At 41.7% G+C, this 26,244-nt stretch overlaps 2 protein-coding genes across 4 annotated transcripts in view; one reads left to right on the forward strand and one right to left on the reverse strand.

Moving 5' to 3' along the window:
* POLR3A (RNA polymerase III subunit A) overlaps positions 1–5,094 on the reverse strand; it is a 316,237-nt gene extending 311,143 nt beyond the window's left edge. For both annotated transcript variants that reach the window (XM_085604841.1, XM_085604831.1), the window contains exon 1: positions 4,910–5,094. In XM_085604841.1, the coding sequence (XP_085460967.1) occupies positions 4,910–4,953 (44 nt within the window). In that variant the 5' untranslated portion in view covers positions 4,954–5,094. The remainder of the gene's footprint in view (positions 1–4,909) is intronic.
* A 387-nt stretch (positions 5,095–5,481) lies between these two features.
* RPS24 (ribosomal protein S24) lies at positions 5,482–26,244 on the forward strand. Of its 2 annotated transcripts, XM_085604856.1 has the most exons (7): positions 5,482–5,616; positions 7,830–7,895; positions 8,527–8,736; positions 17,690–17,800; positions 20,552–20,569; positions 25,596–25,616; positions 26,169–26,244. In XM_085604856.1, exons 1-5 carry the CDS (start codon positions 5,614–5,616, stop codon positions 20,555–20,557), a joined length of 396 nt encoding a protein of 131 aa, XP_085460982.1. In that variant the 5' UTR covers positions 5,482–5,613; the 3' UTR covers positions 20,558–20,569; positions 25,596–25,616; positions 26,169–26,244. The 2 variants fall into 2 exon arrangements, with proteins under 2 accessions (XP_085460982.1, XP_085460990.1); XM_085604864.1 differs by lacking the exon at positions 20,552–20,569.

Below are 26,244 nucleotides of genomic sequence, written 5' to 3' on the forward strand. Positions count from 1 at the left end.
AACTGTAAAAATGATTTCCTGTAGGAATTGGGGGCATTTAGAGTTGCCCATAGTTGTCGATTATGAAGAGTTCAAGGTTCTAGAAATGTTGTCAGAAGCGGGTCCTTATGCCTAGAAAAGTTTGGCAAGGGGGTCTCAGCATCAAAAAGTTAGAAGACCTCTGATATAGGGTTAAATATAGAGTAGTGCACTGGAGATGCTGAATTAGAAGTAAAGTAATAAATATAAAAACACATGAGTACATGGAAGGTATATATGTATCAGGAAAGAAGTATATGTAGATTTAAGTTGTATTTAATGAACTCAGACTTTCAAGTGTTGCTGTACATTATGCTAATTTATTTGTTTTTATAATTGCGCTCTTGATGCATGCTGGTCCTATTCCTAATGATGTGACCTCTTGATGCATGCTAGTCCTGTTCCTATAGCTGTGAGCTCTTGATGCATGCTGGTTCTATTCTAAAAGCTGTGAGCGCTTGATGCATGCTGGTCCTATTCCTAAAGCTGTGTGCTATTAATGCATGCTGCTTCTGTTCATAAAGCTGTGAGCTCTTGATGCACGCTGGTACTATTCTTAAAGCTGTGAGCTCTTTATGCATGCTGGTACTATTTCTAAAGTTGTGAGCTCTTGATGCATGCTGGCCCTATTCCTTAAGCTCTGAGCTCTTGCTGCATGATGGTTCTATTCCTAAAGAAGCGTGCTCTTGATGCATCCTATTTCTAATGCCAGGGGTGTGGAATTTATTAAAATATCTACTTGTCCATGGATCAGGTTGCTTCATAAATCTACTTGTCCTGTAACAAAATCCACCTGTCCCTTTGGTGTCATGTAGTGCAGCAACAAATTATGGCAGCAATCTCAATATATAGGAGCTCTTCAATAGCCTCCCATATCATGCCAGGGCTAATACCATAGTAGTGTTTGAATACTTGCAATCCCTTTATGTTGCCACATTTCCACAGACCTACATACTGGGGCTGAAGGTAGTGGTAAGCCATAGTTCCAGGGTCAGAATGCCCTTTTGAGTCTGTGCAAACATACTAACATGCACGTTTTAAGGGTTTTCAACAACTCTTCTCTAATCTTTTCCTATACTGAGAAATGTTGGAAATTTACTCCCGACAATGGCAGATGTAAGCCTTCTCCCAGAGTTGAGAAAAAAGTAGTTGGAGGAAAAGTGAACTTGCAAATACTCAGATTTTCGCATGAGCAAATCTACACATGCTAAAATGCAGTTCACAAATATTTTCTAGGAGTACTATTTCTTGTCCTACTTCTGTAAATTCTTGGGAATTCACGAAAGCCGTATAGCTGCACTTAATGCAAGGACATATAGCATGGGTGCACGTTTGAGACTTTCTTTAATAATTGGGCCCCTAATTTGGTCTGGCATGGACCATGACCTTTTCTTTTATTAAAATTCTGTCTCTCTCTGTATCGGCTGGCTTTACTGTGAGTGAAAGCATTCTGTTCTTTCACAAGGAGCATATCGACAAACAAAGTAGTTCTGTTCAGTGCCATTAACTACTGTGGCAGTGTGTGCTTTTTGAGACGAAAAACTATTTTTGCTTTTGCCAATGTTTGTTATAATGGTGAGGGCCCAGCAGCTCCCACACCAATAATGTTTTACAAAAACCATACCAAAACAATTCACACATTGACAAAACTAAAAAGCTGACAACCAATTTCAGAACCACTGGCTTTGGCAATGCTTGTTTATTTTTGTTTTCCATAATCTTATTGAAACCGGTTACAATCATTTTCCATTATGAATGTTTTTGAGAAATACTAACATGCATCCACACATGCCTGAAATGTTATTGTAATTTAGCGAAATCCTTTTTCCCGCTTTCATTTTTTTAATGAACATTTTATCTTGAAAGCAAAGAATCAATCTTGCTTTCAAGCTTCTGCAAATATTTGCATGAAATCAGAGAGCATTCTGGGAGCACTATACATAGCCTCATATTGCTAAATTTTGAAAACGGGTGTACACATTTGTATACTGGAACCACTGTCAGTAGTGCAGTAAGAGCTTACATTTACTTATTTTACTAATAATAAAGGCTTTCAATTAATGAACCATAAATACAAGTTTGAACAGAATTAACATATGGACAAAAATATTACCTTAACTGCAGACAGTGCCCTTCCCTTCCCTGATCCGTTATGTGGTACTGCAAACTGGCAGCCAAAGGGTTTGTGCTGCAGGGGGTTGGGCCTACTTGTCCCAAGGACAAAATACACATGAAAACTTGTTGCCCTTGAACCCAAACAATATGTCCTGGGCGTTGGGCTCTAGGAATTCCACATCCCTATAATGTTGTGTGCTTTTGATGCATGCTGGTCCTATTCCTAAAGCTTCAGCTCTTGCTGCATATGCTGGTACTATTTCTAAAGCTGCAAGCTCTTTATGCATGCAGGTCCCATTCCTAAACCAGTTGCTCTGTGAGTATACCGATTCTACCACTGAAATTACTAGCTCAAAGTGCTGGGTTTCTGATTTCTACTGCTCTGAATTTTAGGTGCAAGCTAGCCCTATCCGTTTGTAGAGCTGTGACCTCAGGGGTTCTGTGACCACTATGGTTCTTTTCTATAACTGTAAGCTCTGGGTGAATGTGAATCCTATTTCTAAAGTTGTAAGCTGCCATTGTCTTTGTAGATGTAGGCCTGAGTCCTTGCTGCTCCTGTTTCTACAGCTGCGCACTCTATGTGCTTACAACACAGGTCTATAAACAATGACCATTTTAAAATGCATGTAAGGATTTTTAAAAGGCGTTCTTCATTGCATGGATTTAAACCCTTGCCTGTTAAGTTGCTTGGCAGCGACAGTCCAGCAGCATAATAGGCGGAATCAACCTGTATAGTAGAAGCTTTCATAAATTAAGCTCTGTTCCCCATCAACACTCAAAGCTTGGCTCCCAACGATCTAAAATTGCGTAGTATGTAAAGAGAGATAGGTGTCATAGCTCAATTTTACTGCTGAAAATACAAAATGTGTGAAAACAGTTGTGACACAAAAAAAAGGCGACCTCACAAAGCCACGAACAAAGTCTACGCTTCTTTTGGAGAGACTACAACAGTGTGGGTCATTTGCAGTTTTATGGACTGACGTCTTATGTTAAGTTGCACATGTTCATGTTTTCAGGATGGGTGTTGTAGGTGCACCACCTGTGTAAACTGCTGGCTCCTGTAATTTGAATTGTATTTATATAGTGCTTACTACTCCTGACGAGGTGTCAAACCGTCTTCCGGCGAGTTGCACGCTACTCCGGAACCCAAAAAGAATTAGTGGTGGATTAGTATAGGGAAAAAAAGAGTTAATCTGAGTGGTAGGCATTAGAGTCTGTAAGTTGGATTGAGTAGGATAATGGAAGGATAGAAAAGGGAAGAGTCTAGAAAGTGTTTATTTGGGAGATCATAGGGGTAAAATGAGGTTTGGGATGAGTCAAAGGAAGGGTTAATGAGGAAAGAATTTAAAGAGTTGTTTTGGGATATATCAATAGTAAAATGGGGCTTGGGTGAGACAAGGAGGGGTAGAGGAGGGAAGAGTCCAGAAGGGGTTATTTTGAAGATCATAGTAGTATAATGAGGTTTGGGATGAGTAAGAGAGTGGAGGTAAAGAATATATTGAGAGAGGTATATGATGAGACAGAGTAGTGCATTTGAGAGAATCCAAGTTTTTTTAAATAATTATTATTTGGTTTACAGTAGGAGTAAAGCAACAAACAGTTTAAAAAAAGCACATAGAAAGAGTATACATGTATAAGGAGACAACACAGATTCAAAGTGGTATTGCATAAACTAAGACCTCCAAGTGTTGCACTTGAAGCCAATTCATCTGTGCATTTTTATAAATTTTAATTTTATTTTAATGTTATATTTTCCTCAACAGTAAAGCACCTGTAAACAATATAGCCATGACGATATTTACATACTGTGACAAACAGAACAGAGACCCACCAGCATCCAATAAAACAACCCATATGGAAACTATGCAGTGACCCACAAACACGGCAATCATAAGAATTTTCCATTGTCAAGCAGACCCAAAGAACATCTATATATTTCATAAACCATAGCCATTATACTAATTTGCAGAAAGAAATACACATCTCGAGATATATATATATTCAAATGCTGTTCATCCCAAGGAATGCGCACATGTAAATCAGGTGTACCCAGCACCTAATCTTTTGAGTGTCTTTAACAACTCCACACGGATGAATGATCGGTGGAGGCCATATGGCACCTCCTTAATATCACAGGCGTGGAGACGTGGCCTCCCTATTCCATGATATGAAACCCTGGGTTTGGAGGTGGCAAAGCACAATATTGCATGGAGATGGGGAGCCATCTCTTCTTCCCCGGTAGAGAACTGGCAAGCGGATGTGTATTACTGTCGGAGAGCGCAGCAACAGTGTATATCTCCAGGGATTGCACTCGTAAATAGAAAAGGGTGTGGGGGATGGCAGAGGTACTGGGGTACGTGACTGGCCATGGAATTTTGTAGGTTAAGTTGTACCATCCTTGTGACCTAGTTACGTTTGGTGGCAGTTGCCCGTGGTTTGCCGGGACAAGTCAGACTATATTACTTACTGACTGTATACAGATGTTGTGCTTTTGGCCTGATGATTTACACTATTGTGTTCTCATCTGCCTCAGTACTGTCAAACGAGCACCTGTTTAATAAAAAGTGTTCAAAATAAAAAAATTGTGTTACTGGCAAAATGGTGTAACAAGAAATCAAAGAAAGATATGGTCTGAGAAAGAGAAATGATGTAGGAAAGGGCAGGTTAATCACTGATTTCCGTGTCCAATTTCAACTTGTATACAGAGGACGAACACTGAGCAGATTAAAGTAAATGTTTATCGAACTGCGCTTCTCTCATAGGTAGGTAAACTCACATTTTTTTGGCCACATCGGTCTCTCGGAACTGTTCCTTTACCATGATTCTGCCGGTGGGGGCCGCAGGATGAACTCGTACCTAGAGTCATAGGGAATGAAATGAAACTACACTCCACGAGTATGTGCGCTACACCCGGAGAACAGGGAAACTGCCTTCACACGCATGCGTGACTATGTCACTGTTAACGACAAGCGTCAAAGCAACGAGGCTTGATCCTACTATTGGTAATCGCAAAATAGATCATAGAGACTAGTGAGGAACTGCCTAGTCCGCTGGGGACCCCTGCTGCTCATAAGGGAGCACTACACCCACATAGCGACTGCGTGGGATTAAAAGAAAGACTATAGAATCTGTCAGTAACAAGGCGAAAAAGACCGCTATTAAATAAACCTAACAAAATGGATAGAATCTCTGGTATCCATTTATTTTTCAAGCAGAGGATTTGAGAGGTTTTTTTTATTTTTATTTTATTTAGCTAGGTTAGCATTCTAGTCTTTATTAGAAGTCTTCTAGGACCTATACTTACTGTAAACCATTTCTATACGCTTATTTTATTGGCTATGTTTTCTCGAGCCACGCCATTTGTTGGAAGATTGAATTTTAACACTGTGATTGGTTGTCGTTTTGGGCGTGCTGCAATATGATTGGCTGTGGAACGTTCTTTCTTCCTTTGCCTGTTCCGCGAGACGAGCAGCTGCCAAGATGGTGAGCTCGTAGCCGAATTAAATTGTTTGTAATCCGCTTTCCATCGAGTCAATCCTGACCCCAAGTTGTATTTAAGTGATTGTTAGCAATTAAATAATGTTTTACACCCTCGTCGTAGGCAATATTGACACGCGAACTCTCTTATTTTATGCCGCAAAGTTTGATTGTTTAGTGCACAAGGCGCCTCTAGGTTCTTGGTTGAATTGATTCATAGTGTAGCAAAAATCCTAATATCCACCTCGTGGTCTATCCTCAAAGTGTATTCGTGATGAAGGGGAGTTGGGGACTGGAGAAAAACTCATCTTGTAGCGGTGTTGACACATTTTAGTGGCCAACATGTTGGCTTCGAAATGCTGCCCATACTTGCCGTGTAAATGCTGGTCAGGTAAAATAAATGGCACCTAAGGTAATTGGGTGGCCGTCTTTAGTGTGATAGTAGCGGTTCTGTGATAGAAATTTAGAGGTAGGTTGATTACGTGTTTAACTTTATGTATGTGCGATGATAAGTTTATCGGCGAGGGACACCTCCGATGCAGCCCTAGCCAGAATACACAAATCTTTAAGTGTGGGAGGCACCCCAGACCTTAGGTCTCCTCGTCGAGAGTATGTTAACCGTATGTTTTAAGCAGTGTGTGTGTGGTGGCCACATAATTACATTTCCTCACTCATCCAGTGTTTTTAGCCCAGGGTTTTGTTTCCTTCATATTATCGCTATAATATGGTGATAGCGTTATTAAATTGACGACAAAAAAATATAGGCATCGACAAAATGAGATGTCGGCGCAATTTCGTGTTTGAGATTTATTTAATAAAACGTGTACTTTACTATAGTGCCGAACTAGCCTTCGTGCAATGGAGTACTTTAAAGTATTACACTTCATCCCCCAATAAAGTTACTGTTCCTTTACACAGTTTTAGAAGATACGATTGAGGGTCAGTATGGAATCAATACTGTAAGACGTTGTGGATGGCCCTAGTTGGTGAAATATAGTCAGAGCCCCTATAATCATATTACAGGAGAGGACCAGATTATACTGGAAAATGCAACTGCCACAGGGGCACAGTTCAGTTCTTAGTAGTATATGGTGTATTTAACTTTATAGAATGCCAGTAGCTCGGGGTGAAGTATCTGGTCAGGCATAGAATGTCGTTGTCTTAGAGCAAGGAATGTGCAGGCTTCTTTCTTCTGTCCTCTACATTGAACTGAGTTTCCCGCCTATAAACTGCATTTTTTTAAAAAAAATATGCGAGTAACGTATTAGATTATGATTAAGAACTTTGAAATATAGCAGTAATGGGAAAGAATCTCTGCTAAAAGATGATGCATAACTGAGAAGACTTCCTAGGTTTGTTGGATAGCTTCTTGAATGAAAGAATATTGGAATGCATTCCTCCTTCTGGGGGGGGGGGGGGGGGGAAGAGGAGTAAGCAAATAAACATGAATCGAACAGTCCAACAGTAAGGTGGGGTAGGAATTCGTTGAAATGATCAATTTGTCCCGTAGTTTAAATAAAACCTCCAGATCCATAATAAACCTTCTCTACAGCCAAAATAAGTTTCCTACTAGTTGCTCCCGTTTAACGGTTTAATAAAAAAAAGTACTCTCTTCGCTCAAACTGGCTCCAAAAAGTGAGCCTGATTGACTGCCATAGCTTGGTTTTCTTCACCGTGTTATTTACATTCCAGAGATCAGCCGTATGCACATAAGCTTAGGTATTGTTCCAGTGGGAAGTGTTGCCCAAACTGCCAAATGTAGTGCCATTGAGATGAGAACCTATGCATCCACAGACAGATTCTGATGAGCTACGATCACACAATTAACCCACAACTTGTCAGTATCACTCATTTTACAGGCTTCTTTATGAAAAACACGAAGCATTTTGATGCCAAATAGTCGTTTAGCCGCTTATCAGTGCGTTTTGGTATCACTGTAAACATTTAGCGAGTTAAAAAAATATTTGACAGATTATAAATTTATAAAAGTAACTAACAATCTTCAGACTTTTGGCGCAGCTTAGTATTTGAATCATTAAACAGATGCTTTGTCAGTAGTGATTTATTTTTCCCACCTGCTGGTTTTTTTGTGTGAAGACACGCGTTGGTAGCGGTGCGTGCCTACAGCTTTTCACCAATATCACCCTAGTTGGTATGATTCAAAGTAGTATGTTGTGCTGTTATTTTACAAAAACTGACCCTGATGCTTTTCCTTGTAGAACGACACTGTGACGGTTCGAACCAGGAAGTTCATGACCAACAGGCTTCTGCAAAGGAAGCAGATGGTAATTACCTTCTTATATATATTTTTATTTGTAGATTTTTGACTTGAATATTGCCGTCAGCTCTTTTAGCTTCCTTATGTCTGGAGTAGTACTTAATGAAGTAAACCAAGCCGGAGCTTATCTAGCAGCTGATAATGCATGTTTGGTTACGTTGATTCGTAGAAAAGTAAGATGGCTCCTCTGGCAAGTGTAATTACATCTGTATTAAAATTCTTAATTAGATACTGCTGTCGGGTATCTGCCATGTAGTGTGTACTGGCTTTCAGTTTAGGATTTTGATTCGACGGCTGACCAGCGTACCTTGCTTTTTAGCGGTTTGTACTTATTTCTGCAAATGTTTGGTCAGTAAAGTATACCTTAAGCTGTGGATGTGCCCAAGTTTTTACCCATGAATACTTACGTTGGTGCAGCAAGAAAGCGGACTGGTAACAGATTTTTTTTTTTTTTTTTTTTTTAAATGAATAGTAGAATTTGCCCTAAGCCAACAGTTTTGTTTTCTGGGCTTCCTGAGTTTTTAAATGTTTTTCCAATTATTTGCAGAATGATTACTTCTAAAACTGTGATCGCAAATCCTACATGTTGGTTATGATTTTTGCTCATTCTAAAGGTCTATTTTAAATTTGAACCACAGGTCATTGATGTTCTTCACCCTGGAAAGGCCACAGTCCCAAAGACTGAAATCCGGGATAAGCTAGCCAAAATGTACAAAACCACCCCAGATGTCATCTTTGTATTTGGCTTCAGAACTCACTTTGGTGGTGGCAAGACAACAGGCTTTGGTATGATTTACGACTCTCTCGACTATGCAAAGAAGAATGAGCCCAAGCACAGGCTTGCCCGGGTAAGTTTCCTGACAGTGCAACGTGGAGGCTAATTTTGATGGCTGAAAATTTATTGTGCTGGAATTGCTTGCATTTAATCCTAGAAATGTTTATTTGGAACATGTGTACATACATTTTTACTGTTAGATTTTGTCTATAATTGTAGAACTTTGTAACCAAGTGGCATGTTCATTTCTATCCAAACAGTCCAGGATCATACAGATCAAAATAGGGGAAACAAATCCCTAAGATCTAATCTGGAGAAGGCAGTGATGCGAGAGTCTCTCTGCCAAACAGTCAGTCACTTGCTGGATACTAATGGTTGCAAATCCACCTCCAGATTTGTTGCCCCTAGTTTTGGTTTTTCCTGGACTCTGGAACAGGCAATCTACATGTTTTTATGGAGAACTTTACAATTTTGTATGTATCCTGGTAGTCGTACTATTGTATTAACTGGTTTTGGGACTCCTTGGCCTATTGTTGTTTTTCTGAGCGCATGCTGATAACTAGACTGACTGGGTTACCAGACATCTCCGTAAATCTTATGGATCTGCTCTGAAAGTCTTCATGCCTGATGAACCTAGACAGACTTCTGGTCTTAAATATAGCCTACGTTGTAGGAAATTAGGCCAGCTGAATTGACATGACTTATTTTACTCCTTTTTAGGTCTCGGCTAGCGAAGACTGCGCTTGCGCAGTCTCACTCGTGAGATTTAATGACTTGGAGAAGAGGGGCTTGAACCCGCCCCTCTTCTCCCCTGTTCTCCATTGGCTGGCCTCTTCAATGCTGGCCAGCCATTGGAGAAGAGGTCCCGTCACTCCGATCATGCCCCGTCCTTTTCAGATCGGGGGGCGTGTTTTTTGCAGAAAGTCTAATTAGATAACAGCAAAACACGCCCCCGAATCCGAAAAGAATGCTGCGTTTCTCCGAGGCATTTCAGCTTCGCCTCGGAGAAAGGCAGTGGTGTGCTTGTCTTCTCCCCCTGCTCTCGGCTCCCTCTGCCGCTCACCTGAATAGATTTCCTGCACGATCGGTAAATATTCTGTTTTCTCTCTGCCCACATTGGGAAGGAAGTGTCCGTGCATCGTAAACGAGGCGGTTTCCCCAAGTCCGCACATGTGCACGGCCGGCTTCTCACTTTTGCATCGTAACTGTTGTTTTTAGCACGTCTGTGTATTTTAGTCTTGTTCATGCTGTAGCCTGCATTACACCCCCTCCCATTCCCCCTTGATTCTTCTGGCGCCTGGCCTCGGGCATGTCAAATCTGCCCAGAGACCCAGTGGTTTATGGTTGATATCTTAGATAAGGAAGTGTTTTGAATACAGTGGCTCTGGCTCGCGGTTCGCCTCTTAACTTACAGCCGATCGATCCAGTGAAACATCAGAGCAAAGTCGGAAATGCGACATCAATCCTACACACACGTTGAACAGCGCAAACGATGACCACTGAAATCGCTTTAACAAAACTCACAGTAATAATGATTCTATCATTAAAAGGAGCTGCTAGCTTCTTTACATTTTTCCAAATGTGTTTGTCAGGAAAAATAAACATCACAGTGTCAGCTACGCAAATTGAAAATGGGGCATGTTTAATATCTCAGATCAGTGCCTATTTTATTCGAAGGACTTCGGTCTGACAAAATAACACTTTTCCTCAATCTTCCCGCATTAGCATTTGGTGTTGCTGTGCCGGTGAGCTAGCAGGCTTTCAAACGTTTTTTTTTTTGCTGTGCTGGAGCGCTGTCAGAGTGCCACGCAGCACCACTTCACAGCGCCTCACATAATCACTATGCACAGCGCTGGCCCCGTCTTCGAAGCACACCAGCATCTCCGGTATGAGCCGTACTATATAAATACAGCGGGGCACGAGAGATGTCGACAGCCGACATCTTGTTTAATTATTTTTTGGAAAGATCTTCGATCAATATAATAACCTAATCTGCGCTCCCTGTCCAGCCGAGCCTTAGCCCCCCCCCTGCCCCACCTAAGTGCTGAAGAGGCAAGTCATGATTCCTGTCCTCTGCTACGTCACATTCTGACATCCCTCCCAAGCGACCCACAGCTCTTGGGGCTGCTTCGTGCAACAGGCATCCGTGCAGGCTCTTTGGGCTGGAAGAGACCAGCTCTCCATTGATAACTTGTGTGCGTCACTTTGCAGTAGCAGCAACACAAAGCCAATTGCTCTGTTCGTAACCACATGCTGTAATTTGTTAGACTTCATGGCGCTTTCAGTTTCACAACACCAAACAGAGCGAGGGACAGAAAGGAGCAGTGTCTAGTTACTTACTGACCTATAGCCAAGCACCATTGGATCATAACAATAGATTTATAAAGTGAAATATATGGTGGCAGGGATCCTGCTAGCTAAGTCCAATGCAGGTAACAGCGGTTGTAATGTTCTGGTTATGTAATTTTATTTACTAAGGCGCACAACAAATATATTTGTTTGCTAATGCCCAAGCACAACCATTCCCAAGGTTGCCAAAGCAAACCATTTACACTTGTTATCACGCAGCAGTTAAGGGGACAGCATGCGCAGTCACGGAAAATCGAACACATCGGCGCATGTTAAGGACACACTAAGGCATACATGCCAACATTTCAGAAGAGCAAAGTGGGAGAATTTTTGGAAAAAATCGGGAGAATGGGGCCGTGAATCGGGTTACTGTCCTGTATGGGCTTTGGAAGTGTGCGGCTGCAGGATCGGACATTTGAAACGCAAATGCACATTTTTGTCTTACCTTTCAGAAGCATGGAGTGCAATGGCAGGCAGAGAGAGGGCGATGCAAGTGTTGTGCACTGGCCTGGCAGGTTGCTGGCAGCGCATACACCAACCCCCCTCCCTCGTGTGTGGCACCTCGGGCTGAAACAACTTCCCGGGCACCCACACAGCCGCCCCCCAGTACTTCATAGGTCTTTAAAAGACCATTCCCGTGTTAATGGGGCTTTGTTGGATTTTCACCTCTCCTAGAACCCTGCATCGCCACTATTGCTGGAAGAATTAGCACGTTACACAATACCAAGCCCTGTCAGCTGAAACCCTGAGGAATCTGGTTTCTGGAGCTTGAATCGGGAGGCCAGAGACTAGCCTTGAAATCGGTAGTCTCCCGCCTGAATCGGGAGGGCTGGCATGTCTGCTAAGGGTCACAAAGTAGGCGTGTTAGGGAGAGTAAATTATATTGATGTATGCAGCATATTTAATTTTGCACAGTTTCTTTTACTTCTCCTCCTATAGCTCGTTTTCCTTTACACAGCCATCTGAAACCACTCAATCCTGTGTTTACATAATTGGATATAGACGCAATACAGTGCAATGTTGCTCCCTTCCCCAGACTTTCAATGTTGAAGACAAAATACTCTATTTTCCTGAATGTGATGCCACACAATGTCGTCTGACTCAAAGAAGTTATCTCACTTCCACTTCGTGTCAGGCAATCTTCCAACTTTCATTAGGCTTTGTAATAAAATCAAGCAGGAGGCTAATAATCGAAGGCTTGTTTTAGGATGTAGCCTTATTTGAGATACCTCGCGCTTACCTTTTAAGGAGCCATTGCTTTCCTGTCTCACTCTGCTTTTACATTTTCAACCCTATTTTGGTTAATTATGGTGACTTCACCCCAGCGCACCTCACAGGTTAAATGCATTTATTTTCTGTGGCAGACGTGGAGTTTACAATTCAACTTTGCATTGATTTCCTGTCCCAGACAGTTGCTAGAGGACGCTCTGCTCCTCCGTTGTGGCCTCTCAGGCTGTGCGGGCGAGGCCTTTGGAGGAGGGGGCAGGGTAGAGCTGGGGCCGCTGTATCTCCTTGGCTCTCAGAAATCCCAAACGGGTAAATGCAGCTCCTTTCTGCTAATCCCTGATCTAACTTTCCAAAACGGTCAAATGGAGACCAGCTCGCTGAATCATTCTTCGGTACTCTGCTAGTCTAATACATGTTTGCAACATTTCTTCCGTCAGCCTGATTATTCTTAAATGCATGGTGACAAGAGGCTTGGATACGATTCTTCCGGATTCTCATTCTAAGTCATAGAGCGGCCATTGGGGGAGGGGTAGAGCCGGGGCTGCTCTTCAAGATGCTCACACCCTGCATAGCTCAAGAAGCGCACAAAATAATGCCATGGCTTAACAAGAGAAGCACAAGAATGTTATCTGAGGTTTTGTCACCATGCATTTAAGAATAATCTGGCTGAAGGAAGAATTATTGTAAACATGTATCGGACTCGCTGAATAACCAAGAATGGCTCAGCGAGACGGTCTGCCTCTGGCACTTTTGGAAAGTGGTGGAAGGATTACCTGAACCAGCTGCTTTTACCCAGAGCAGTGAATCGCCATTACATATGGAAATGCGCGATGAGAAAGGGACATTCCATTTGGGCTGCATACATTGCCTCGGAGAAAGGCGGTGGTGTGCTTGTTGGTCTGAGCAAGCATGGTGGTTGAAGGGCGCTATTCTTCGGGTTGTGGGCCTCGAATTGCTGATCTCCCCATCAGCAAGGGGCTTTGGGGTGCTCCTTGTGACCAGCAGTGAGGGCGCTTCCTCCATCAGCTGAATTTCTTGGGGTGCTACGTAAACCTCAAGTTATGCAGTCCGAGATGAGGATCGCCCCCTAAACAGAAGTGTTGACATTATATTTCGACTTGCTCACTTTGCACTCCGCTGGAATAAAAATTCGTCCACCGATGCGCTACTTCCGAATCACATGACAGCCAATCCCACGCCTGAATGTATACTGGCAGTCGTCGGAGAGTGGAAAAGACTCTTAATCTGTAAAGTGACACAAGATTGGAGCATTTTCGGCACCTCTTCCAATCCTACGCAGCTGCACAGAATTCGAATGTGCTCATTGGCTTTGAAGTACGCACGTGCCTCTGAGGTTACTATAAACAGTCCGCTAGCTGGTGGGAAATTGGGAACTATTACATTTTCAAGCGGATTAAATGTGAGTAGCTGCTAGTGTAAGGTCAGTGAATGTGTGACCGAACGGGCAGTAAAATTTTAGCTGAACAGTAACAAACTTCTTTGCAAACTCCTCTGACAGCTCTCTTCCCTGTTCTTGAGTTCTCTTAATGACTACGTTGCATCGTACACGTGCATTCTACTCTGCATTTCCCTACTGGCTAACGCTTGGATGAACTCAACAGTTCTTGCCATATGGGCAAAAGTCCAGTGTTTTAGCGGTGGGTATATATCTGGGCATGCAGTCGTTTAACTGTCTCATGGCTAAGGCCCACTTTACTTGCTGGGCGACGCTGGTGGTTGTGTTTGGTGAACTCGTTCCTGCAGCAGCTTTGATGAGGCAGGACTGCTGTTCTGGGGTCTGTGTTAAAAACCTGCATGACAGGCTCTCAATTTCAGCAGTCGAGGCAGGGCAGACACAGACAGGTGCTTGACTTCGGCAGGCTTTTTAGGTCTCGGCTCGAAGGCTGCCCCTTTTTACAGCCACTCTGCCTATGGCTGGAAGACGTTGCCCCCCCCCCCCCCCCCCCCCGAAATTTGGCTCTAGTTGCCCACCTGCATAGATCTTATGTGGGCTACACTTTGCATCTGTCGGTGTTCGCTGTCAGGGCTTAACAACAAGCATTACAATGCAATGGTCTCGGCATTGGTGAAGTTAGAGCTATTGGCATTGCTCATGACAATGCCGTTTCTTTAAATGTGTTAAAAACATAAACAAAAATGTCATGAGCAATGCCAATAGCTCTAACTTTACCAATGCCGAGACCATTGCATTATAAATGCTTGTTTTTCATTATGTCCTTGTACAGCCTATTACGAAGGATTCCTGTTTGGTCGACACGGTGGCTCCTGTTAGACTAGCTATAAAGGAAAATACCATAGTTTAGGTAGTGCCTCCAGTACCTGCCCATGGAAATTAACCTTTAGGGTACAGATTACTTAGTTTTGTTAATCTTCTAGAGATGTGGCCCTTGATGCACAGCTTAAAATGTTGCAGACCTTGTTCAGTCGAATACATATATCCTAACCATCCTAACTCTTGCCCATCTCTAATATTCCTGTGATCATGTGCCACTCTAAATACTAGTCCTGCAAGCGTAGTTTGATCTCTGTACCCCACTTGAAAAATACTACAAAATCATTTGATTCCTTCAAAGCACCTTGTCTTCTAATTCTTAGAACGATCTCCAAACTCTCTTTTTAGAGTGGGAAAGCATGCAACAGTGATGGTCTGGAATACTCCCCGAGTGATCACCAGTGGCGGAGAATGCTGAAAGCGTTCCTTCAATTACTGTGTTGCAAGTCTTACTATTTTGATTTATATTTGTGCACTCCTCCACAGATCGAAAATGTCAGCATAGACCTGCACTGATCGTTCAATCCTTGGTTTCATGCCTTTGCCCATTTACCTTATCAAATCAGAAGTCTCAGACAAACCTCTTCATACCATTGTTTTCCTGACCTTCCTGCTTGTCGCTTCATTTGTACTGTGGATACGTTTTGCCTCTGCTAATATATAACAAAATCAGGAGATCAGATTTTTTTTCTTCTGGAATTCACAAATGAACTAACCCAGCTTCTCTCTCCACCTTGCCCTGAAATGGTAAAAGTCCATTGTGCACGAACTCTTGCTTATTAATCGTCGCCACTTTGTCTCCAACACGGCCTGGAAACCTGATGGCCTGCCTTTTCGTCTCAATATGTTGCGGTTTCCCTACTTTGTCCCCACCTACCAAAGCAAACTGTCCATAGCACTGACTGCATTTCATTGACCCAGTGTCTACAGTTGGCTCCCTTGTCTGATTGTTGTAGAATCATGATTTGAAACCTTTCTTTATCGGGTCTCTAAATTATTTTGCTCAGCATAGTCACTGCTCCATCATGAACCTCTCCATGTACTTATTCTTGACTTTTTACACTGTATTTCTGTAACTGAACTCTCGTAGTCCTCCTATTGGCTGATCCATCGTTAATGGCCTTCAAATGCTTCAATGGCTCTGACCCTATTATGGTGGCTGAGTTATTGTAAACAGTTTCCCCCCACCTTTGTGACCCTCAAGTGACCGTTTCAGTGGCTGTTAATCTAATTTTTGAAGAATACCAACGTCTGTATCCTTCCATATAAGCGTTCTACCAGAGTAATGGGTGCCCTCCTACTAGTTGTGTTTAATCCTATCCAGTAATATATATTTTTTTTCCCTTTGCTTACCCATAGCAAAATCTTTGCCTCTACCCTGTCCTCTTACCTCAATTTCACATCCCACTATGCCTTCAGTTTGTGTCTTTGCTAAAGGTCTGCACTTTGGTATATGCTTTCAGCTCGATCTTTAACGTTTCGCTGTCACTTTTGTTGGCACCAAGTTGGCTGGGTATGCCCAGACATGGGTCCATTGCTCACTTTGCCACTGGATTCAAGCTAGCTTAGGTGATGAGGGCTGTTAGCTCGAAACTGGTCCCAGGATGCTCGTTTCTGGTCCAGGGAAGACATGGCTTGGCAGTTCGGGCTGGACTGTTCCCATGAGGCACAGGGTCAAGACTGATTTGCATACAGCTGTCTGAACTGGGGTGGTGAAGTGAGCTAAACGATGATGGATTCAACCCAGATCTGTAACTGGGTGCGAGTGTCTGAAAAGTTTCAGCGCTCCGTCCATCTCCTTGTGTTTGCTTTCCCCTACTAATCAAGCTGGCAGGCGCAGTCTGCCTTTGAGTTCTAACCTTAATATTCAACTCAATTTTGTAGTTTCTCCCAAGATTCTGTGAAGTAGTTGCAGCTTCAAATGTGTTTTGGAGCACTCTGCTTATTCATTATGAGACTTCCCTGCTAATTCTGGTCTTAACAATTGATACACTTGTGTATGCTGTGGCCTTTTTGCCTCCTTTTTAGGTCAAATCTGGTTTGCTAAAGCTTTCTTGGAGATGTTCAGAAAGCTTCCCTTGGATTAGTTGCTTACAATTAACTTTGTGGTTTGTTCACATTGTCTCGCTTTCTATGTGTTTGCTTTATTTGTGTTAGGCTGTCCAGGGTGAGTTTGTCCCACACAAGAAGCAAAGCCTTTTCACACCAACTCCCCTTGTATTCTTCCACAATTATCTTTCTTTAAACATGCCTGTAAATCTTCCTATCTTGTCACATTTTCTTTCCATTCAGACTTCAAAGTCAAATGTCAGACTGTCTTCCTAGGGAACTTGGTGTTTACTGTTTTTTAGGCTTCAGAGTGACGATTTATGTGACCATCTTGCTGGATACTGTGGTAGGAAATGGTTAAAAAGATGTTCCCTAGCAAATAACATTTAAATGAATTATGCAAGAATTTCAGAATATATCCGAATTATGAACGCACATGTGTAATTTTTTTGTTAATTCTGAAGTGTATTGGAGATCTATTTTAATACGATCAAATCAATTTGCATGGTGATGCCATTTAAACATATATTAACGTGTGTGTGCTGTATAGTTTTATTGGTAAAGCTGTGCAAAAGTAAGTAATTTGAATTGAAAATGTGTTGTCTAATGGCAGTGTGCTACCACACCATGCATGCTCTGCTGTAATCTGCACTGCTTTGCTGTACTCGGCACCGTTCCACTCTACCCCAGACTAGGCCACTCAGTCTACTCTGCACAGCTCAACACTGTGCTCTATGCCAATGCACTTTACTAAGCAACACTCCTTTTAACTATGCTTAACAGCAGCCACACTGGTGTATTACATGGCTAAAACACATCACCAAAGTCAGTAGCTCTAGCGTAGGCAACATTTCCAGCAGCATTTTATAAAAGGGCTTGGCATGAATCCCAAGCATCACCGGTTAGCATTTGCAACAGTGAAGTAGTGGAGTGTGTAACTAAGTTCTGCCGTTTGGTAATCCACTGTTGTCAGCAGGATAATGGGGGTTTAATTGGGGCATGTCTTTTAATATGTATATGGGATGTGAATATTTTCGGTTTATTAGGAACTAATTGAATTTAAATATTAGCATGACTTTAATCCATGCATTTTTGTGGCACTTTACAGCATGGGCTGTATGAAAAGAAAAAGACATCCAGGAAACAGCGCAAAGAACGTAAAAATAGAATGAAGAAGGTCCGGGGCACAGCAAAGGCAAATGTTGGTGCTGGCAAAAAGGTAAGTTCAAAGCACGACGACCCTCACTGAGCAGGTTTGCCGGCGAACCACATAAACCTATTCTCAAAATAACCATATTTCTCTCTTCTATTTTAATTTTCCTCTGGATTGTAGAAGGTAATATTTTGACGTGCTTTTGTAGTTTTTCTTGTTAGTTTGTGTTCCGTTTGCAGTGCCTAGCAATTTTAGAAAACCTTTACCCAACATGGTGTAGCTACTTAAAAGAACGGAGCATTCATATGGTTGGGTTGCATCGGCATGCCTTATCAAACTATCCAATTACTTTTGAAAAAGCATAAGCAAATCCTGTGCACACGTGACAATATAATTAAATTAGATCACAGAAAAGATAACGGGGTTCAAAGAACAATGGAAAGATGTTTTTTTTTAATTCAAAACGTTGTCTTTCATCAGTACAAAGAGCGCCAGCCGACACGTGTTTCGTCAACAGTAAAACAACTGTGACTCTTCAGGGCTGGGAAACGATATGAAATTGGATCAACAAACCACAAAGCAAAAGGAGTGACAATAAGTGCAATAAAAAACATGGTTGTGATAAAGCGTGAAACAATTGAGTGAAATAAATGGCAAAAGCATGAAAAAGAAACACCTCTGGGAGAGAAAAATGTCTCACCAAGTGGTGTTGCCAAAATTGACATAATAAAGGCACGAAATGGTAGAAAAAATCTTGACATATTCAACACTGTATCCAGTAAAAGCAGTTTAGGAAAACAGTTAGATAAAAAACATCCTCAATTACTCAAAAGGATGTTTTTTATCTAATATAACTGTTTTCCTAAACAGTGTTGAATATGTCAAGATTTTTTCTACCATTTCGTGCCTTTATTGTGTCAATTTTGGCAACACCACTTGGTGCCATTTATTTTCCATATATGAACCTTTTCTTTCAGTTTAGTTTCTCGTGCCGTTGTCCTTTTTGTTACCACTTTTTCATAAGCATTTGTTCATATTCAGTTTTTTTCACTCAATTGTTTCACGCTTTATCACAACCATGTTTTTTATTGCACTTGTCACTCCTTTTGCTTTGTGGTTTGATCCAATTTCATATTGTTTCCCAGCCCTGAAGAGTCACAGTTGTTTTACTGTTGACGAAACACGTGTCGGCTGGCGCTCTTTGTACTGATGAAAGACAACATTTTGACTTAAAAAAACATCTTTCCATTGTTCTTTGAACCCTGTTATCTTTTCTGTGATCTAATTTAATTATATTGTCACGTGTGCACAGGATTTGCTTATAATTGTTCTGGTATGGGCTTTTGCCCACACCTTATACAGGGGTTTTGGGTATTCCCCTGACCGGTTTGCACCGTTAAGCATTGGTTCTTTGTTCTTCTGACTCCATCTGTCCGTTCATCTGCCTTAGCGCCATTTATCCTGTCTCCAAAACCCTCTCTGGTCTATATACTTTTGAAAAAGTGTCTAAAAATGTCAGCGAGTATTGAAAATCACATTTAACTTTACAGGTTAAATCCCCTACATTGAAATGATCTAGTATGGGTTGCATTTCATGCTTGAATTCCTATTGACTAGGAGGGATTCTGGTATTTAATTCTAGCCTTTGTGTGAGGCAGAAGTAGGCTACACAAATTTGCCACCTAGAAAAGGCTATCTGTAATGTTGAGTTACATAAGTGTGCCTAGTTCAAATCTCGACACTAATCAGGAGTGACTTGAATGAAAGTCCCAAGTGACTGTCGGTTCTTGGCATCTGTATGAGAATTGCAGTAGAAATCAAGCTGACCAATTTCTTAAGTAAAATAAAAAGGCCCTGAACATTTCTTTTTGGATGCATACTCAAGTCTTGGTTTCAGTATCTTGTGACTTGCAGCAAAGTGTATTGGGCATTTTTGCAGTTTCATAGTTATACAACCCATTAGTTTTCCTATTTATTTGGGGTTATTTGTAGACCAAGAGCCGTATCCCACTATATGCTTCATGAGTGCAGTGGGTGAGTCTTTCCACCTCCCCTACCCTCCATAGCATGTATCACTGAAGGATGCAAAGGCACTTGTGGAGCCCTTTCTTTACTAAATCATACTAGTTTAATAACTCCCCTGCAAAATGGCGGTGGGGTGATGGTGGTTCCTCATTTGCATGAGGGAATCGGTCCCACGCAAATGAGGGAACACTTTGCCGCTGTACTCTCACCATATTACAGAACCGGAATTTAATGCAGAGGCTATCGGAAGCCAAAATAACTGCCACACAAATTTGGTGCACAATTGCACCACTGCAGGAATACCCAGACGTCCCCTGTTGTAGGAGTCGGATCAGTCTGTACCGGCTTGCAGAGGGATCTCAGCCCTCCTTTCAGATGCACACACGTTGCTTCCTGCATACTGTAAGGTGTATGGATAGCTTCGAACTTCCAGCCAGCATTTCACTAATGTCCCCGAGATTATTTTCCCATTCATAAAGTAGCAAATAGATGATTGGTATGACTTCAAAAGACCCAGTTCTGTTAGGTGGTTACTTTTAAAGTGAAGGACTATTCAGTAGGATGTCAATGCTATGATGCCATACAGATGGCAATAGTGAACTCAACCAATCCTTTAAGCGAGCAATACATTTTGAACACTGATTTGGTGATATGCTTGAAATTAGTGCTTTTAGGATTCATCTGATAGTCGCAGTGATTGGGACCTTTCTTTGGATTTGAACTTTCTTTTCGGATGAACATTAACTTTTTTCCTTCACCTTCTTTTCCTGCTTTCTTGGAATTGTTCACCAGAAATAAGGTGGTCAGCAGGTACTGAGCAAATGCATGAGTTTCTGTTGTGTGGGTTCAGCATCACTAGCACAGTGGTCACTGCTTCTGGAATGTTTGGATAATACTTCGCATGCGCTACTCGTTTTTTCAGAGTTTAGTCCGTAACTTCTGCATATACTAGCACTGATTTCTAGAAATAGTGTTAAAGACAGGCAGCTCCACGAAGGTTTGGAGGACTTCATCAGTTACTCGCCGTGCCGTGGTTACAATATGCAAAGGACGAACATATCTCAGTGAATAACAACAAAGGAGAGGTGCACCAGATGAGAAACTTGAAGTCAGAGTTAATTTCCAATTATGGAATTTCTTCAAAGATCATTTCTTTTATTCATTTCATTTTCATTTTTTTAAGAAACATAACATTCAGTTCCTATGACTCTACAGATAGACCAGCCGATGCGTTTCGTCCTGATACAGGACTTCTTCAGGGCACTAAATTATGACGGAGAACAAAAGTAGTATCTTCCTGAATGTTAAATCTTTTATACTGAAAACCGAGTTCCATCCAATCAGATAAGGTAATACCAGCACTGGACTGTTAGTACAGCTGCGGACCACTAAGTCGTCTCCTGGAAAGGATATTGGATTGCAACTATCGGATTGCGAAAATTGGGACGGTTATAAATTAGAACACTCCCTGTATTGCAGTGTATATGGTTTCTTGGATTGTGCAACATATGCGACGAGAACCTACTGGATATCAGCTGTACTAATAACAGTCCAGTGCTGGTATGACCTTATCTGATTGGATGGAACTCTGTTTTTCAGTATAAAAGATTGTTGAACATTCAGGAAGATACTACTTTTGGTCTCCGTCATAATTTAGTGCCCTGAAGTCCTGTATCGGGACGAAACGCGTCGGCTGGTCTATCTGTAGAGTCATAGGAACTGAATGTTATGTTTCTTATGAAAATGAAATGAATAAAAGAAATTATCTTTGAAGAAATTCCATAATTAGAAATGAACTCTGACTTCAAGTTTCTCGTGTGGTGCACCTCTCCTTTGTTATACACTTTGATTTCTTCGGGAATAGGCATTGTAACAGTGGGTGCCACTGAGTGTGCACACGAATTTCCCTTAAATAAGATGGTTTGTATTGTGGGAGTAATAATAGGTTAGGTGCTGGTCAATAGAAGGCTCCACTGTTCTTGTTGCTCTAAATATCCCACAGTGAAGTTGACTTGTGCTTGCAATAGCAGAGACCTAATGATACATCTTATAATACCTTATTCTTAGTTACTCATACCTCTGTGGAGAGCTGTACCTTTACAGTCCGTCTATATTTGTTGAAAATGCATGGCATGATTCTTGTATTTGTGTTGTTGAACCCACCAACTGTTTGGGGGTTACTGACCTAGTCAGAGCTTGTATCCTTTTATTATGCTGCTGTGTGTTTTATGGAGTGTGTACAACACCATGGAATTTATTTTCTTACAAAGTTTTGTTATATTCCATTTTTCGCAATTGCGCTCTTAGTGAAATGTGGTTAGCTGATTTGTTGCATAACATTTAAACCAGGTGTGCACTGCGCATAAAGTTCTAGGTGATGCTTGATTGCTTCTCAGAGAAAATATTGCTTGGCAAGAAATTTTCCTTGTGTACCCGTATCTTGCTTGCATACAGCACGCTCTGCTAAATTGCATGAGCAATTACAGGAATTTTGTTGCTGTAATTAAAATTTTGCATGTTGACTTGGTTGCTTAATGACCATGCTAAGGCAGTGTAACGTTGAATATGTTGGTCCATTAGAAGTTGATTGAATGTTGAGTGCCATACCAATGTCTTCTTGGCTGCCTGCTGCATAATAACCGCATGAGTGCTTATAGTTGGTTCAAAGTTCTCAAAGTAGGTTGGGATGCCAGGTTTTTGTCAAACATTTCCTTGTGGTCAGATCCACTAAGAACTTTATCTTCTAGTAGGTGGGACTTGCTCCTGGAAACTTGGGCCTGAGTTTAAGCTGAAGTTGCATCACCTGAAAGAAAAGAGCTGGTGAAATGGACCTTTATCTAATTAGTCTACTCACACCACAGAGCCACCTCGAGGTTGTGGAAAACTGCTCTGGACTATGAGATTAGTGTTTCTACACAAGTTCTCATTAGTCGTGTCAATTTTGATTGGGTTTTTTAATGTTTTTTTTTTAATGGTGGTACGTTTTAAACTAGGACATTTAACAGGCCTGCAGTCTTACTGCAAATAACTACATCAGGTTAATTTCAGGTTCTTCAACAAAACTATCCACTAACTCTATTTGCTAACCTCTTCAGAAAGACTTTTTTTTTTTTTTCCTTGTCCTCATCCTGCCATATTTATTGCTGGCACAGCTTTCATCTCCACAATGGGGGAGGATAAGCCTGTCCGCGCAAAGATGATGCTGTTTCCTCCAGAATCTCCCTCATACACATAGAAAAGAGGAGGCGAAAGCAGGGACCTCCAGCATATATGGCTTAATCATTGGACCCTCTTGTTTGTTGCCAGGTCCTCTCCAAAATTTTCGGGTCACTAACCATATCGACCTGGCTTGTGTGCTTCATCCTATTAAGGCAGTCCCCTATAAGTGGGGGATTTACTGATTTCCAAAGCCTACATATCTCCCGTCTCGCCAACAAGATCACATAAGGCAAATTTTGTTATGGGAGAGCTTCCCCGCAAGCCTACTTCTGGATATAGCCCAAAAAATATGTTGAGGGCTTACTTCTGATGTCGAATCACCTCACTGATAAAGGTACATACCGATGTCCAAAAGGGGGCAATCCTCAGACACCGTATGAACATATGTACGTCATTCGCTGCTGGAATCGTACACTTCGGGCATCCAATGACTTTCCCTGTGACTCTTTAAAGCTTGGCTGGAGACCAATATACCCTGTGTGGTAAACAGGTGATTCGTCTTAAGTGAGGCAGGTTTCACCACTGCACATAAAGTATGGATACTTGCCATATTTGCTTTAAATTTCCCTCCAAATCTTCCTCTTCCCAAGTGTTGGTTACATCTGGCAAGCTCTTATCTTCTGCCTCCAAAAAGGCCCAATACCAGATCGAAACTTCCTTCTTGATGGGACCAACTTTCATCACCTGTTCGAGCCATGGTTCATCCTCTTCAGCCCACTCTTGAAGACCCCCATGATCACAACAGATAGTATTTGAATCCTGTTAGCTGACCCTTGGTGCAATTCCTGAACACCTCCCACTCCCCCAAGCCTGCTTTAAGATCTGCCCAATAACTGAAACCTGATGATTTTAATGGTTGACTGAGCTGGTCTATCCAGCAATCTGGGGTACCCCGGGAATCCCAAATTGGTGCTAAGGACTTATAATAAGGTATACCAAAACTCCTTCATACTTATAGCCATGTTCTTGATGCAGTTTTCAAAACCTTCAGCATGACTTTTTTTAATTACTTCGGGTCACCATATTTGGACAAAGTGACTGTCCCAAATCTCTCAGCATTGCCCCATATAATCTCCCCACCGATTAACTATCTGGTCTATTTGCTAACATACGAAAATTTCTAAAGTGGAAAGCATAACCATATATCAGCAGATCTGGGAGAGTTGGCCCCCCATCCCCCGTCCCAAGCTTTCGTCTCAATTTTTTCCAGTCTATCCCAGGTCCCTTCGCTGCCCAAATAAAACTCCCTATTTTTCCGTGCAACTTAGCTATATACTTTCAGAAAAGTAAGTGGTATAGAGTTGAAGAGAAGTGATATTTGGAGGAATAACCATCTTAATAAGGTTAACTATACCATAGATGTTTAATGGTAAATTGGACCATCTTACCAGGAGTCTCCCTTCCTCTTGGCACACTTTTTTCCAGTTGACCCGTGGAATATCATCCAGCCTCAGTTAAAATGCCCAAAAATCTAATTTGGGGTTTCACCCCGGACTAATCTTTCCCTGGTTCCAATCCAGGACTTCGGCATTGTCCACAATAACCGTATATTCCGATACCTTGCCAAAGCTCTCCGCCCTCGCCATCAGACTGGTTATTGCTATCTGTGGATTTGCTGTATATACCACCATATCTGCATACAGAGCTAGTTTAACCTTTAACCCTTTAACTGCGGCTCAAATTCCACCGTGGTGCGGGAGTTTTAATGAGTGGGCGGGGCCGCGTCGGCCAACGGACGTGCACAGCACTAGTCAAGTAGCGCTCACGGCGGCCGTTGGCCGACGCGCGCAACGAACAGGTATGACTTGTGATCGGTTTACTAATCGCATCATTAATAAGCTCAATGAGTGAACATGTACAGCTCACTTCCATTCATCAGTGGCCAATCCATCGACCTCTACATGGCATGGAAACAAGCTGGGGTAAAAGTTTGACAGCGGTTTGAACTAGTTCTCTCTTCCTTGGTCTCTAAGGACTAATGCTTGACATTTTAATGGGTTTGGTGGTATTTAACAATCCTTCTCAGGTACAGCCCGTTCTGCCTTGACACATGACTTGCTGCAACAGCACAGGGTTGTGGACAGGAAATGCAATTTAGAGCTAGAATTTAACAGCACTAGTGATTAGTCAATGGCGGAATTCATTAGCCGATTACTTTCTTTCAGGTATATGATAAAGTATAAAATTGCAGACACTTTTGTATTTACTACTCCCATCTAATGCATTTGGTTGCAAGGAGTTTGCTTTGCATTTACACTGTGGGCTGTGAACCAATTGGTGGTATTTTGGGAGGGGGGGGGGTGATCCTGTTTGTGGTAACTTAAAGTTAAAATTGAATGTCATGCTTTATGCTGTCCTGTGTTTTTAAGTGAACATGTCTACCTACTTAAGTGAGTGGGGAATAATCAAGATTCCTAATAGGCATTATTAATCTAGGTAATGAGATGTACATTAAGGGTTCTTTAGTCTTAGAGTGCACACAAAATGTAAATTAATGTCTGCAAGTTATAGCTCAAATGAGTTTAATGCTTTTTTCACAAGTTAAAGTTGAACTAATTTCTTCCCTTTTCTCTCCCCCCCCCCCTGCCCACGCTGCATTCTTTCTGTGGTATTTCAGTGAGGTGAAGAATGTTAATGGGTACGTATCATTGTTTTGTAAAACCGATATTGATTTCTCATCGATTAAAGAGGTTTTGTCATGCACCTTATCGTAACTGCAATGCTATGAAGTTATTCTCTTAAGCTTAAAATGGGGTTATTTTCCACTATGGGAAGTGGCAGCGGGTTTGAGTCTGCTCGAATGGTAAAATGGTGTTTTAATTCAAATTAATGAATTATGGGATTGGCAGCATAACTAGTCTACAGTTTAAATTGTCTTGGTTACGCGCACTTTTTAGGGCGAGGGAACAGGAGTTTTACAAGATGTTTTGGATTAACTAAATCCAGTCCCTTTGTGCATTGTAATAGCATCATTAATGATTCTAACTGTTTAATTTATGATGCGGTTTTGTGGGATATTGATTATTTTGTAGGCGAAGTCTTAACTGAGAATTCAGTGTTCAAGGTTTAAAGCCCATTCAAAGAAATTCGGACTAGTTTAAAGCTTTCAAAATGCGATCTCTTTCGGAACTGCTTATTTTGGTCCTTTTATGCAGAATCTAAACTTATTTTATTTCCTACTCTTTTGCAGAAGAATTGAACCTCCTGGTCATCATGTCCGTTTAGACAGTGCTCGATGTTCTCTAATAAAATTTATAAAAATTGAA

Source organism: Triturus cristatus, chromosome 1_2 (genome assembly GCF_964204655.1).
Source record: "Triturus cristatus chromosome 1_2, aTriCri1.1, whole genome shotgun sequence".
Lineage (NCBI taxonomy): Eukaryota > Metazoa > Chordata > Amphibia > Caudata > Salamandridae > Triturus > Triturus cristatus.

What these genes read in the sequence shown, in the direction of transcription:
- RPS24 (XM_085604856.1), top strand. An exon ending in TTCTGCAAAGGAAGCAGATG is followed by an intron (nt 7,896 to 8,526) that starts GTAATTACCTTC and finishes TTTGAACCACAG; the next exon opens with GTCATTGATGTTCTTCACCC. An exon ending in CCAAGCACAGGCTTGCCCGG is followed by an intron (nt 8,737 to 17,689) that starts GTAAGTTTCCTG and finishes GGCACTTTACAG; the next exon opens with CATGGGCTGTATGAAAAGAA.